At 35.1% G+C, this 16358-nt stretch overlaps 1 protein-coding gene across 1 annotated transcript in view; it reads right to left on the bottom strand.

Moving 5' to 3' along the window:
- Positions 1-1112: 1112 nt before the first annotated feature.
- The window catches only part of LOC145314504 (uncharacterized), a 52433-nt gene continuing 37187 nt past the window's right edge, over positions 1113-16358 (bottom strand). Inside the window, exons 5-7 of the mRNA XM_080154431.1 lie at positions 5806-5871; positions 2127-2208; positions 1113-1423 (exon numbers count right to left, since the gene is read on the bottom strand). Coding sequence (XP_080010557.1) covers positions 1359-1423; positions 2127-2208; positions 5806-5871 — 213 coding nt within the window. The 3' untranslated portion in view covers positions 1113-1358. The remainder of the gene's footprint in view (positions 1424-2126; positions 2209-5805; positions 5872-16358) is intronic.

The raw sequence follows: 16358 nt of genomic DNA, 5'->3' as shown, positions 1-16358 counted from the left end.
GACTGCTATGACTAGAAAAAGTAATTTTCTCTAAAAATACACATGAACCACCAGAAAAAAATTTTACGTCTTTATCTGTAACAGAAGCCGAGATAGAGGGGGGGGTCAATATGACCCCCCCCCCGATCTATTAAGGTGGGAATTGGGGCCCGATCTGTAAGGGTTAACTGTCTTTAATATTCAATGTTGCCATTTTAATTTAAGTTAATTGCGTTGCTACTTATGGACATAATTGTCTTTGTTGTACATACTATTCATATGTTGTATGTAAAATGTAAATTTTGCTACTTCATAACAAGTGAAACTAATAAATATTCTGTTACAACAACAAAAGTATTAAATGTTTTATCCAGGGACAATGATACAACACTCGAAGAAATAGATCTAAAGGGATAAGACAAGTTGATATACAGCCCCAATGGTTAAAAACCAAAATACTCCTCCGATAGATGGAAACAATCGGTTAAAAAGCATGGCCACTTCTAGTTTGAAACCAGTCAACTTAAATTCAACAAAGGTAACCAACGTTATTGAGCCACAAAATTTAATGTGGTTAATAATGTGGTTTTTAACTTTGATTACCAGTGTTATTTACAGTCTAAAATCCCCTCCCTACCTGTATTTTACAAAATCTTTTTAATTTGTTTAACAAGATCATAATTCAGGAAAAAATTTTTTCTAGACTGTAATAAATGCTTAGATTTTTACCAATTAATTAAATCTACAATTCTCTTAATTTATTTATTGATTAGGCTAAATATTTTTCTTCGAGTGCCCCATCCCTATCAATGTATTCCCTAAACCAACACTTTATAAATAGCCATGTAAGCAAATATTCAAAATACATTTTACTTTCAAAAGATAAAGAAATCTTTTAAATGCTTTTTTTCTGCGGGGCTCAGCAGTAACTCAACAATTGCCAGCTGTTTTTGGACATGCAGCCGCAGTTTTGATAAAATAAAACACAGCAGAAGGTGACCGCCAGTAAACCAATAGTTTACAGTCGCGGTTAAATTCCATCTTTTCCCTAACATTATTCAACATATATTTTTTGATTGGCTACTGCCAAGCCCTGATTTTTACACAGTGTTTTACTTAATTTTATGTGGACATTTTAGTAGTATAATATATTTTATAAAATAAGAAATAATACTTTTTATATACGGTAAGGGACGCGAAACTAACTTTATAGTATAGAATGTAGGATTATTATTTCATTACTTTGACTTTAAAAATCAACAAAGATTTTTATACTAATTGTTTAGATTGAAGAAATCCAATAAAAGTATATTTTATAAAACTGGTTTCGTATCCCCAACTCTAATTGGATTCACAACAAACAACATCAATAACATGTTTTAGAAGAAACTTTTGAAGAAAGACGATGCTGCTCCCATTTTTTCCTCGGCCATCTTTTTGGCTTCTAAAAAGAATAGAATAATAAGAAATATAAAAATACGTGGATATTATGACCGTTGAAAAATTGTCGTCAATGTAGGTTGCTAACATGGACATTATCTATTGGTCACTTCGTTCATCCAGCATGATGGGAGGGGATAGAATTAGAGGAGATGGATGGGGGGTATTTTATTCAGCTACGAGTGTCGATTATCACTCTGTTAAAATACATGAAAATCTGCTGCAATATCCAAAAAATAATATATTGATTTTTCTTTTTTTTTTAGAAAAGCTAGCTTGATGTTATTCTTTTGGTAACCAATGTTAAACTGATTTTCTTATATACAAGACGACATTTCACAAATCATCTTATAAAAGCTTGAATATTTTCCGAAGAATATACTCTAAAGCAATTATATGTTCTTATAATCATAACATAGTGGTAAACATTTTTTAGGAAGTGAGGAGATTTATGGTCATTTCTGTGGAGGGTTTTGCTCCCTCAAAAAAAAAATTCACAGAAGGGACTGCGGTAACGTAAGACCTGTTACCTTTTTGTTAGACGGGGAAGGGGTGATGGTGAATAGAAAAATATTATTATTTCCTTCCCCCATCCCCACAAACAAAATCGTATACACGCCCTTACATCTAAATCAAGCTATAATTTTCGATAAAAGGTTGCGTGATTCTTACAGATAAAAAATCCCCTAAAAACAAGAAAAACTCACGTCCAACAGCGTCCAGATCTTCCTCCTTCTTCTTGGGACCAAAAGCATCATCCTCCTCATCACTCTCCTCTTCTTCTTCCTCCTAAACATCAACATTTATCAGGGAGGGAGGGGACATTGGGCTGTTTATTATAAGAGTCCCCAAAGTTTTATAATAACGTTTTCTTATTGGTTGGCCTTACAACTTTAGGGACTGAAGTGAAATTTGATTGATTGGTTTATTAAGTTGAGTGTTTAAAAGTTTCAACCACTAATTTTACGCTACATGATGGGTAAATTGTGTATCGTCAATGGGGATGTAGTACAATGTACATCAATTTATTATCCCTTTAGTTCTCTGAGTATTTCTTGCGTTATTTTAATAACGTGCTGTAATAGTTATTTATCGCATCGTATTATAGACAGCTTTCCGCGGATAAAATAATGAAAACTTAAAAGTTTAAAACCAGTTTTGTTTTGTTAAAACCAATCTCAATCAAACGGATATTTATCGGTTTCGAAGCAATACTGGAACTTAACTTTTATCTTTGAGATCTAAAATGTTTGGGTTTATTTTATTATTATTATCTAGTGGCTACGCCCCTAGTGACACTTTAAATATACATATATATTTTTAAAAAATAATACGATACCTATCTATGTTGCTTTCAATTCTCTACGATACCTTGCAATGTTGCGCTCAAGTCTTTATAGGTAAAATAAATGTTACCCTCCCACAAAATAGTTATAAACCTTCCTGGAACCTATGAGAAGCTACCCTGTAAAGGAGAACTAGATCTGTTCAGTGGTTACCGAGATCCATCGGTAAAAACAAACACACACATAGACATACACACATCCTGTTACTTTATTATAATGATTATTCGCCGACCACTCACAAACATGTCTTTTGAGTTTTTTTTAAAGACTACATTTTTGAGTTGTTTTTAGGGATGAAGGAAAATTTGTACTGTAAATCATATTGTTCCTCAGAGTATTTTAAACACATTCATCCATTGTTTGGCTTTTTTAAAATCTTGATTGGTTAGTTTAGACAAACTACAATTGTCGAAACTTTTTTTGTATTAAGTAATGCGGTATAACACAAAGTAAATTCCATCTTAAAACTAAAATAAACTTTTTTTTATGGAATAATGAAAAAAATAGACGTTTATTATATATTGTACACTAGTGGCTTCGCCCCTAGCCTCTAGGGGCTTTGCCCCAAGAGGTATAATTACATCTTCTATTACTTACCCAGCAGAACGGATCACAAATTTTCGCACCTACCCAGCAGGAAAACATTTTGCGATTAAATTCGCAAAATTCGTTTCGTAAATTTCGTAAATTTCGTAAAATTCGTAAAATTCGTAAAATTCATAAAATTCGTAAAATTTGTAAAAAAAAATGGGGGGGAAATTTTTTTGTTTTTTGGGGGGTTGGGGGTGTCCCACCCCCCAAGAAAATAGCTTAAAACCACCGCAGGACCAATAGGTATATACCCTGAAGAGTAGAATCCAATCGGTTCAGTGGTTACCGAGATCTTAAGCTTCAGACGGACGGACAGACAGACAGACGGACAGACGGACGGACGGACAGACATCAAGCTACTTTGTATTATAGATTAAGTACTTGGAAAGAAAGAAATCTAATATGATATAATGCCAATTCCTTATTCAAGAAACTAATATAAAGAATAAGGTTTTACATCACTCTGCTAAAAATTATTTCCCTTCCATATGGTTTGTTTTAGATTATTCCATCACAGCTCCATGTAATTTTCACTTCTGAACCATGATAAAAAAACAAGAACAAGAACGTACAAAGGAAAACAAATCAAGTGAAATTATGACATTTTAGTGGGGATTGTATAGTATACCCCCTGTAAATATTTCTAAATCTCCATCGTGTTAACCCCTTACAGTCGGGCCCCTTGCTGCACCTTAATCAGTCGGGGGGGGGGGGGGGCGTTCAACGCCCCCCCCATGTTATCTCAGTTCCTATTAGAGCTAGAGGGCTAAAATTTTTTGTGTAAGTTCCCTGTGTTATGATGAATTTCCGACCTTAAGTAAGTCAAGGTCAATTTTCGCTTCCTTCACCCTTTTATTTAACAACCTTTGTTTTTAGGTCCTTTTTTACTTAAAAATTTCAAACGGCTGTAATTTTTTTATTTTTGAAGCTAGAATAAAATTTTTTTTGCAGAAAATGTTAATCTTTATGTAAATTTTATATTTCAAATATCAAAATATAAATTTCAGAGGCCGCAGCTGTACTTGGCAGCTGCCAGCCGCCGCAGTCGGCGGTCGGCAGGAAAACGGCGGCGGATCTTTATGAAATTTTAATACGTTATGTAGACATGTAAGAAAAGCTTAAGTTTAAAATTTGAAGTCTCTAAGTCAAAAATTGCGGCCACAGGAGCCATTTAAAGATTTCTGGAGACCTGGAGGATCAGGACCTGCAGGATCATACCTGGAACCTGAAATTGACTTGATCACCTGTATTTAATATGAGGATGTACTACTAGATTATATTTTAGTATTTTGGTAAGATAAAATGCTTTTTTTAAGTCAAAAAAATATTTTTGCTCTTTACCTGGATGACCCTGCCAGGTTTGCTGGCATCCTGTGCCCGCCAGGATGGAGATATTCAAAAAATTCCAACTCTCGGTTATGTGTCATACCCAAACTTAAAAAGTCACGCAGTTTGGGCTCTTTATCTTTCACACACAGAAAATGAGATAGAAAAAACCGGATGGGGGGCGTTCAACGCCCCCCCCCCCCCGACCGTTAAGGGTTAAATTATAATATACACTCCCCCCCCCTAAAAAAAAGAATGGATCAAATACTTCATAATATAGAGTCCATTAGATTATAAGGGACGGAATAATCTTTCTCAAAATGTATAATACGTTATTGTACAATATGTATACATTAATTATTTTATAATTAGATTAGTAATAATTAGTTTTATGCAATTTACAAATATATTACATTTTTAATGAAAAATATAAATATATGATTTCTTTATATCATATAATGGCTACGCCCCTAGAAGCCTCTAGAGGCACTTCAGGTGGAAGGGGGAAAAGTCGACACACCATTCATTTCCAACTTGAGTTTTAAAAAGAAAAAGTAAAAATACATTTTTGGTGGTTATTTTTTATTGGGAGGAAGCAGATACCCTTCTGCACCATAGTTAAAAACCTTCCATGGGCCTATAAGAAGGTCCACTGTGACAACCATATTGGTTAAGCGGTTAGTGAGATCTTTCGCTAAAGACAAAAAAAGCTTACTACTTCATATAATAGGATGATTTTTTTGTATTAATGTGTGTCCATGTAAGTATTTTATGAACAAATTTGTGTCTTCATTTTATCAACATGGAGTCAAAATGTCGTAAAAAGTGTCGATAATACATATGTCAGCCATTAGCACTTTTATTTAATAACATATAGTCGAAATAAATAATAGCTAGTAACGTTTTTTGCCTCTATAGCTCTGTATTCGAAAAATTATAGATAGGTGGGAAAAATAGCCTAAAACCATCCCAAACCCATAAATAAAAAAAAATAACCTACCCCGGTACTTGTGCGAATCTTTTAAAAATTGATTGGTTTACGAGAAAGCAACAGACAAACAAAAATCCTTACTATTTTATATACTGGGAGGTTATATAATAGGATTTGAAAGCATTTGTCTACCTCAGCTGTTGGTTTCTTTTCGATATTGTATCGTTCTCTGATTTTGTCTCGTTCTTGGTCTCGTACCTAAAAAAATAGATTTTTACAAATGGATATATTATTACTTGGATCTTACACCAGATTTTCATGTTCTCAAATAAAGTGAAATAATAGGGTAAAATAATGATTACCTCCTTCCACCTCTTTTCCCAATCCACTCCCCTCCTAGTTGAAGAGCTAGCTGAGCAATTAACAAGTTCCAAACTAAATTGACGATTCTACGATCTACATCAATTATTTTAACAAGGTTGACAACATCGGAAGAACTAGTGATCTTAAGGGATTGGGTTAATGGAGTATAAATAAATCTAAACCCCAATAAATAAATTTCCCCTCCTTCATAGATCAATATAATCGGTGAAACCATAAAGTACATTTTTAAATACATAAGTAATTTTACCTTATTTTTCATATTTGAAAGCACATATCTTATTTTAGAAATGCAATTTTGAAGGGGAAAAAAATTGCACAAAATCAGATTTGATATGAAGATATTCGGTTGGAATATCAAGTTTAAGCATTTTTAGAAGCGTAGCTATTCAACAACTTTTTGTCTGTCCGTCGAAAAAGCAGATTAAAAGTAAAATACTTTTTTATTACTAGTTATTTACCGCATCGTATTAAAGACAGATTTCCCCGGATTTTGAATTTAAATAATTATAAGATTAAAACCATTTATGTTAGCCGAATGTAATAATTTTATGATTTTTATTTAAATTTTATGGACAGTTGTCTGTAATACGATGCTATACATGATTTTTCAGTATGGCTGAGAACCAGTTCTAATCCAGCTGATTTTAAGCGGTTTCGAAGCCAACATGGAAATCTTCTTTAATTTTAAATATTGAAATTAGCTTGTAATTGCTGCACTAACTATCAACATAATTATCCTTTTTTTCTGGAAAATACTATGTAGTGTTTGCACATGAAGAGGGATATAACACCTGAGAAAAAATATTTGCCTCCAACTTAAATATCAGTCAAAATTGCAACATTTTTGTTTGCAAAAACCTAACCTTACAATGTAATGTATCTTCGTTTGTTTGTACCCAAGGATCTCGCTAACCGGTAAACCGATATGGTTTTCCTTTACAGGGTAGTTTCTCGTAGGTTCTGGGAAGGTTAATAACTAGGGGGAGAGTATAACCACCCCCAACGAGAAATCCCTAGAATTTATAATAAAACCTTGATAAAAATGGGGGATGTGTGGACCCCTCCCCCCCAAAAAAATCTCCCCTCCTTAAGTGTCCCAAGATGCCTCTAGGGGCGTAGCCTCTGGTAAGTTTTTTATTCGACCACAAGAGCAGACAAGGATAAAGCAGGAGACAATGTCACAATTTAAATTTTAGTTGGAATATCCTTTGACTCCCTGGCATAAGTCAGCATGGTATAAAATAATTAGGTTTCGGATATCAACCTTCAAGAGACTGAGAAAGGATCAATTTTCACCACAAATATTCACGCATTTTACGGGTTAAAAAGTTTTTTGTTGTTGCAAAAAGTCTTTCAGTGCTCTTGCTATGTCGACTAAATAGCATTTGATAAAGGTAGTTATTGTTGACATACAGTTGTTGAAATGTATATTACTAAAATCAACTTTTTGTTATACTTATTATTCTTTATTGACGTCACATAATTAGTTTCAGTTTAAAAAACTTTCAAAGCCTAAAACTTTTTCATTATTTAAATATAAACAAGGTGAAAACATCCATAAAAGCGAAGCTCTAAAACGGTAGGACAAGCGGACATTAACACTTGTATAATGTAAGAACTGAATAATCAGAATGTAATGTAAAAGAATCAAAGCAAAATTGTAAGTAAATCAAACCAATCGGATAGTTAGGTCACATACAAATTTGTTGTTAAAAATGTAAAAAAAATCAACATGTTTAAAATGGACTTACGGACATTCTGGTAATGATTATTGAGTTGCTACGCTTTCTAACTCGTACCTAACTTCTACAGGAATCACCATTCAAAGTTTGAAATCGATAGGACAATTCTAACATGCCTAAATTAACGAAAAAAGCTATCCGTTACGGAAGGACGTACGGACAGACTGACGGACCGACCCTAATTATAGAAAAGCTTCGCTTTTAAAAACCTATATGTTATTTCTGTACACTACTTGTTGCGCCGCTGTCCTCTAGAGACATTATTATTAAATAGATGAAAACCAACCAATATAAATACAGCAAAAAATGTATATTACTAAAATCAACTTTTAGTTATACTCTTTTCATTGACGTCACAAGATTAGTTTCAATTTTAAAAACTTTTAATGTAACTTTTTCATTATTCAAAAATAAAAAAAATATGTTTTTCAATACACTATTTGTTGCGCCGCTAACCTCCAGGAAATATTTTATTTTGAAAATAGATGGAAACCAGCCAATATAAAGATTCTCTGAATTATATAATTCAACTAGTATAGTTCGATGGTAAGCTAGATCAACTTTATATTATAGAATTATTTTTCATTGATAACAATAAAAAAATGCTATTGTACAATATAATAAAAAAAATATCCAAGTTACTTAACTAATTTGTTGCGAAATGTGTTGATTTGTTAAAGATTAAGCAAATTTATAGTTTATGTAAATATCCCAATTTATTATTAAAATGTATTCATAATTCATATTCGCATATTTAATGCTATTCTGTTGTTTGAAGTTTTAAAATAAGAATAATATCATTCATAAAAGTGAAACTCTAAAAATTTGAGAAAAAGTTATTTTATGCAAATTTTTGAACACATAAGATGTATCAGAAATGGATTTATTATTACTTGGATCTTACACCATATTATCATGTACTCTAATAAAGCGAAACTTGTAGCTGGCTAAAATAATGGCCTCTCCTTTCACCCCCTTTAGCCCATACTCTCCCTTTCTAATGGATAAATTATGTCCATGTTAGCAACCTAAATATTTTACCCTGCCATAATATCTATGTATATTTTATATCAATTATATGAAATGATCATAACTCAATTTTTAAAAATCCCTATAAGGATATACATTACATTCTGATCTCCAATATTATACTTTATCTTCTGAGAAATCTTAATAAATATATTCAAAATACCTATAATAAGAACACCGTAATTGTGGAAAAGCTCCGCTTTATCTAAATATATTTTGAAACACTATTAATGCAAAACTCATCTAATCTCTAAATATATAAAGTTGGAAAATATTTTGTTAACAAATTTATACAAAGCAAATTTTGGGTATAGTCCTTTCCATGACATCGCTCCATATGGGGCGATGATTTTAATTGATCGCCTCTTATGACATGGGGCGATGTAATGGCTCCTTGAAAGGAGCGATTTAATAGCCCCTTATAACAAGAGGCGATGTTATGACTCCTTGAAAGGAGCGATTTAATAGCCCCTTGCCCTAAGAGGCGATTAAATGATCCTTTATCGCTCCTTTATCGCCCCTTCTAAAGAGGAGATGATATGTCCTCTTATCCCAAGGGGCTATTTAATTAAATATCGCCTCTTCATGGCCCCTTCACTATTATATATATCTTAGTCCCTTGATGGCCCCTACATCGCTCCTACATCGCCCCTTCATCGCTCCTCCATCGCTCCTTCTCCAAATTTATATTACATTGTACTTTGATGGCCCCTACATCGCCCCTCCATCGCTCCTACATCACCCCTTCATCGCTCCTTCTTCAAATTTATATTACATTGTACTTTGATGGCCCCTACATCGCCCCTCCATCGCTCCTACATCGCCCCTTCATCGCTCCTTCTTCAAATTTATATTACATTGTACTGTGATGGCCCCTACATCGCTCCTACATCGCTCCTTCATCGCTCCTACATCGCCCCTTCTCCAAATTTATATTACATTGCAACTTGATGGCCCCTACATCGCTCCTACATCGCTCCTCCATCGCCCCTTCATCGCTCCTTCTCCAAATTTATATAACATTGCAACTTGATGGCCCCTACATCGCTGATACATCGCTCCTCCATCGCTCCTCCATCGCTCCTACATCGCCCCTTCATCGCTCCTTCCACAAATTTATATTACATTGTACTTTGATGGCCCCTACATCTCTCCTCCATCGCTCCTCCATCGCCCCATCGCCCCTTAATAGCCCCTTACCTTAATTTATATAAAAAAGCCCCTACATAGCCTCTCCATCGCCCCTTAATAGCCCCTTACCTTAATTATGTAACATAGCCCCTACATAGCCTCTCCATCGCCCCTTAATAGCCCCTTATCTTAATTTATATAACAAAGCCCCTACATAGCCTCTCCATCGCCCCTAATAGCCCCTTACCTTTATTTATATAACAAAGCTCCTACATAGCCTCTCCATTGCCCCTTAATAGTCCCTTACCTTAATTTATATAACATAGCTCCTACATAGCCTCTCCATCGCCCCTTAAAAGCCCATTACCTTAATTTATATAACATAGCCCCTACATAGCCTCTCCATCGCCCCTTACCTTAATTTATATAACATAGCCCCTACATAGCCTCTCCATCGCCCCTTACCTTAATTTATATAACATAGCCCCTACATCGCCCCTCCATCGCTCCTACATCGCCCCTTCATCGCTCCTTCTTCAAATTTATATTAAATTGTACTGTGATGGCCCCTACATCGCTCCTACATCGCTCCTTCATTGCTCCTACATCGCCCCTTCATCGCTCCTTCTCCAAATTTATATTACATTGCAACTTGATGGCCCCTACATCGCTCCTACATAGCTCCTCCATCGCTCCTCCATCGCTCCTTCATCGCTCCTACATCGCCCCTTCATCGCTCCTTCTCCAAATTTATATTACATTGCAACTTGATGGCCCCTACATCGCTCCTCCATCGCCCCTTAATAGCCCCTTACCTTAATTTATATAACAAAGCTCCTATATGGCCTCTCTATCGCCCCTTAATAGCCACTTAATTTAATTATATAACATTGCCCCTACATAGCCTCTCCATCGCCCCTTAATAGCCCCTTACCTAAATTTATATAACAAAGCTCCTATATAGCCTCTCCATCGCCCCTTAATAGCCCCTTACCTTAATTATGTAACATAGCCCCTACATAGCCTCTCAATCGCCCCTTAATAGCCTCTTACCTTAATTTATATAACATAGCCCCTATATAGCCTCTCCATCGCCCCTTAATAGCCCCTTACCCTAATCTATATAACATAGCCCCTACAAAGCCTCTCCATCGCCCCTTAATAGCCCCTTACCTTAATCTATATAACAAAGCTCCTACATAGCCTCTCCATCGCCCCATAATAGCCTCTTACCTTAATTATGTAACATAGCCCCTACATAGCCTCTCCATCGCCCCTAAATAGCCCCTTACCCTAATTTATATAACATAGCCCCTACATAGCCTCTCCATCGCCCCTTAATAGCTCCTTACCTTAATTTATATAACATAGCCCCTACATAGCCTCTCCATTGCCCCTTAATAGCCCCTTACCTTAATTTATATAACATAGCCCTACATAGCCTCTCCATCGCCCCTTAATAGCCCCTTACCTTAATTTATATAGCATAGCCCCTACATAGCCTCTCCATCGCCCCTTAATAGCCTCTTACCTTAATTTATATAATCCTTACCTTAATATATATAACATAGCCCCTACATAGCCTCTCCATCGCCCCTGAATAGCCCCTTACCCTAATTTATATAACATAGCCCCTACATAGCCTCTCCATCGCCCCTTACCTTAATTTATATAACATAGCCCCTACATCGCCCCTCCATCGCTCCTACATCGCCCCTTCATCGCTCCTTCTTCAAATTTATATTAAATTGTACTGTGATGGCCCCTACATCGCTCCTACATCGCTCCTTCATTGCTCCTACATCGCCCCTTCATCGCTCCTTCTCCAAATTTATATTACATTGCAACTTGATGGCCCCTACATCGCTCCTACATAGCTCCTCCATCGCTCCTCCATCGCTCCTCCATCGCTCCTTCATCGCTCCTACATCGCCCCTTCATCGCTCCTTCTCCAAATTTATATTACATTGCAACTTGATGGCCCCTACATCGCTCCTCCATCGCCCCTTAATAGCCCCTTACCTTAATTTATATAACACAGCTCCTATATGGCCTCTCTATCGCCCCTTAATAGCCACTTAATTTAATTATATAACATTGCCCCTACATAGCCTCTCCATCGCCCCTTAATAGCCCCTTACCTAAATTTATATAACAAAGCTCCTATATAGCCTCTCCATCGCCCCTTAATAGCCCCTTACCTTAATTATGTAACATAGCCCCTACATAGCCTCTCAATCGCCCCTTAATAGCCTCTTACCTTAATTTATATAACATAGCCCCTATATAGCCTCTCCATCGCCCCTTAATAGCCCCTTACCCTAATCTATATAACATAGCCCCTACAAAGCCTCTCCATCGCCCCTTAATAGCCCCTTACCTTAATCTATATAACAAAGCTCCTACATAGCCTCTCCATCGCCCCATAATAGCCTCTTACCTTAATTATGTAACATAGCCCCTACATAGCCTCTCCATCGCCCCTAAATAGCCCCTTACCCTAATTTATATAACATAGCCCCTACATAGCCTCTCCATCGCCCCTTAATAGCTCCTTACCTTAATTTATATAACATAGCCCCTACATAGCCTCTCCATCGCCCCTTAATAGCCCCTTACCTTAATTTATATAACATAGCCCTACATAGCCTCTCCATCGCCCCTTAATAGCCCCTTACCTTAATTTATATAGCATAGCCCCTACATAGCCTCTCCATCGCCCCTTAATAGCCTCTTACCTTAATTTATATAATCCTTACCTTAATATATATAACATAGCCCCTACATAGCCTCTCCATCGCCCCTAAATAGCCCCTTACCCTAATTTATATAACATAGCCCCTACATAGCCTCTCCATCGCCCCTTAATAGCCCCTTACCTTAATTTATATAACATAGCCTCTACATAGCCTCTCCATCGCCCCTTAATAGCCCCTTACCTTAATTTATATAACATAGCCCTACATAGCCTCTCCATCGCCCCTTAATAGCCCCTTACCTTAATTTATATAGCATAGCCCCTACATAGCCTCTCCATCGCCCCTTAATATCCATACCCCCAACCCCCCCAAAAACAAAAAAATCCCCCCCCATTTTTTTTTTGCTGAAGATTTTCTTGGTCCTATTACGAATTTCGCCAAAAAAAAATTTTATCACCTCTTGGGGCAAAGCCCCTGAGGCTAGGGGCGAATCTGCTAGTATAGAATATAGTAAAAGGGCATAATTTTATTTTTAGTATTTGATTATAATACTAAACCTTGTTGTCCTAAGAAACATTACTCCAAAACCCAGATGAATGGGACAATGATATTATACAAAAAAATGGACGTACATACTTTCTAGTAATGAATATAGTATTGTACCCAACTGTTATAGAAATCATTCTGCAAAGTTTGAAATCGATAGGATATTTATAACATGTCTAAATTAAAGAAAATGTCGTCTAACCGTTTGGACGTACGGACAAACCAATCCTTACTATAGAAAAGTTTCGCATTTAAAAAGGAAAATTATAATGAAAATATAATGAATTAATAAAATAAATATAAATAATATAATAACATAATGAAATAAAGAAAAAAAATAAACTAAGAGAATGAAATTTTTTAGTTAAATAGAATATTGAATAAGGATCATATAATGGACAAACAGACAAAGTAAGTTATAGAGCAGACTTTAAGAGAATATGCTATTACTCAAAGATTATCACGAAACCTAAGTCTTTTGAAGCATAATTGAGAGACAGACAAAATAATTTATAGACTGGATATACATATGTCATGGGAATATTCACTAAAAATCTCAACAGTCTATCTTTAACAATAGCAGAGAAAACCACATGCTTAACTTAATGAGAAGAGCAATGACGAAAGGACTAGCCCTAATTGTAGAAAAGTCTCTCTTTTAACAAAAAAAGTATTTTTTTTGGTCTGAAGCTTAAAAATTTCATAAACTGACTAAATTCTCCATTTAAGGGAAGCTTCACATAGGTCATGGGATGGTTTTTTGCTTTTTCATTTTCAGATTTAAGCCCCTAATTGGTTTAGGCTATTTTTCTGCCTCCTTACATTAAAAAGAGCGCAGCTGCAAGTGAATAAGAAAAGAGAAATATAAAAGAAGAATACATATTATCCTATTATATAAAGTAGTAAAACATAAACAAACGTTGGAGTGGACAAACCTAGGAATGGGACAATCGTCGGAGTGGACATTGCTTATGTAAAACGCAGGAGTGTCTTTTATTTTATTTATAAGATAAAAATCTTTCAAAACAAAAAAAAATCTTGAATATCTTTTCTCACAGACTGAAATTTTAAAATCAGTCTAACAGTTTTCCAAAGTAGGTAAGTTCTATCGAAAGGCAAAGGTTTGAAACAGATAGAACATTTCATTAAACTAAAACATATTTTTTTCTCACATTGTTTACAACTGTCAAATAGGTTTTTTTTATATGCCTAACCCCTGCAGGGGGCTTATTTGTATATTTATATCCTAACCTAACCTGTGTAGAAATAACTAAACAAATGTTGTTGAAACCTAATTTTTAAGATATTATAGACACTTCTGCGTTTTACTTATATAATGTCCACTCCGACATTTGTCCGAAATATCCTGTGTTTGTCCACGTTAGTAAGGCTTTCTGTTCTGAAACTTAAGATCTCAATAACTACTAAACAGATTGGGCTTTCTATTTCAGGTAAGCTTAATATTTGTCTTGTAATGGCTTTAGGCTATTTTATTTTAAGTCGAGGGATGGTTTTAGGCTATTCTATTTTAAGTCCTGGGAAGGCTTTAGGCTTTTATTCATTCCCCTTTGAATACAGAGCCAATAGATGCTGGGGGCGTAGCCGCTAGTTGATATACAAAGTTTTTTTTGTCTGTAGCAAAGGATCTCGTTTGCTGCTAAACCGATATGATGTATGTCTGTCTGTCTATACCGTAGGATCTTGCTAACCGCTGAGTACTGAGATGATTTTAAGATAGTTTATTTTTTTTCCTTATAATAAAATAACAGGATATTTGTCCATAAAAAGCGAAGCAATATCTTAATTTTTGTTGTTGGAACTGTTATTCAGTTGATTATACCAAGGATCTAAAGGAATAAGACAATGGCCGATAAATTTTTATCCATCCCTAATAACGATACACAAAATTGCAACACTACAACCAAAATATGACAAAAGTCCCCAAAGTTTTGAGCCAACGAATAAGAAAACTTCATTATAAAACTTTGGAGACTATTGTAAAAATTGCCTAATGTTTCCTTTATCCCTGAGATTATACAGACTATCCTTAAACTAATATTTACATTAAAGTAACAGGATGTTTATCAGTATCAACTGAACCGATATGCTTCTCCTTTACATTGAAGCTTATTTTACTCGCAGGAAAAGTTTTCATTTTGGGGAGGGGACTAACACTTTCAGCCCCCGGAAGGTATCACTTCCCTTAAATTCTTAACCTTCCCCCTCCCCCCCCTCTCCACCACATCTATTCATTAAAGTACTCCTAGGGTCATCTATGGGATTAGCCGTTAGTGACTTAAAAATAATTCAAGTGCAATGATATATTTACCAAATTAATACGATAATTTTGTATACATTTTTTATGAAAAAAAATTATTTTGCCAAAGGCAGCCAAAAAATAAGCAGCAAATATTTCAAAAATGCTCTGATAATCAGAGATCTACAGGGATAAGACGATTGTCGATAAAATGATATATATACATATATACAGTGTGTTTTTTTATGAGAACTTTTTTGAAAGCAATTTTACCTTACTTATAGTTATTAGAATTTAATGATTAATGGCTTATTCTCTTCTTTTTTATAACCTTTAATAGAAAAGCAAAAAATATTTCAGTTTTTATTCAAAAAGTACAGTAAATTAAAAAATTTAAAACTTAGGTGTCAACATCTAAAAATGGTTTTAGTGCATTTTTCTTATAATCTACCTTTGCAAGAATGGCTGCAAAACGCTTCAAAGTTGAGATATTGAGCTAAAAATTTATATAGATACTACTTGTGACATGTACTAGAACATTTTGAAATTTGAAGGCCATATCTCAACCAGGGAGGGAATACTGGCCCCCCAATGTACTCCCTCCATTCTTGGAAAGGGTAGAAGATTTGAGCATAAGAAAAATGCGCTAAAACCATTTCTCGTATTCATTTGAATCCGGTGGATAGGAACCGGTTCTCATCCATACGAAAAAACTATGTCTAGCATCGTATTATATCCAGCTTTCTACGAATATAGATATGTACAATCATAAGATTAAACCCAGTTTTTTTAGCCGGTGCCTTCTGCACCTCGGGGCTAAAAAAACTAGTTTTAATCTCATAATTGTACTTTCTATATCCGCGGAAAGCCGTTTATAATACGATGCGAGAAATAACTATTTTAGATGTTGACACCCATGTTTTGAAATTTTGAATTTACTGTACTTTTTAAATAAAA

The sequence above is a fragment of the Acartia tonsa genome, chromosome 3 (genome assembly GCF_053477335.1).
Source record: "Acartia tonsa isolate MP-2025a chromosome 3, ASM5347733v1, whole genome shotgun sequence".
Classification (NCBI taxonomy): Eukaryota; Metazoa; Arthropoda; class Copepoda; order Calanoida; family Acartiidae; genus Acartia; species Acartia tonsa.
The sequence above is the reverse complement of the archived record's forward strand: the minus strand, read 5'-3'. Positions and strand labels throughout refer to the sequence as shown.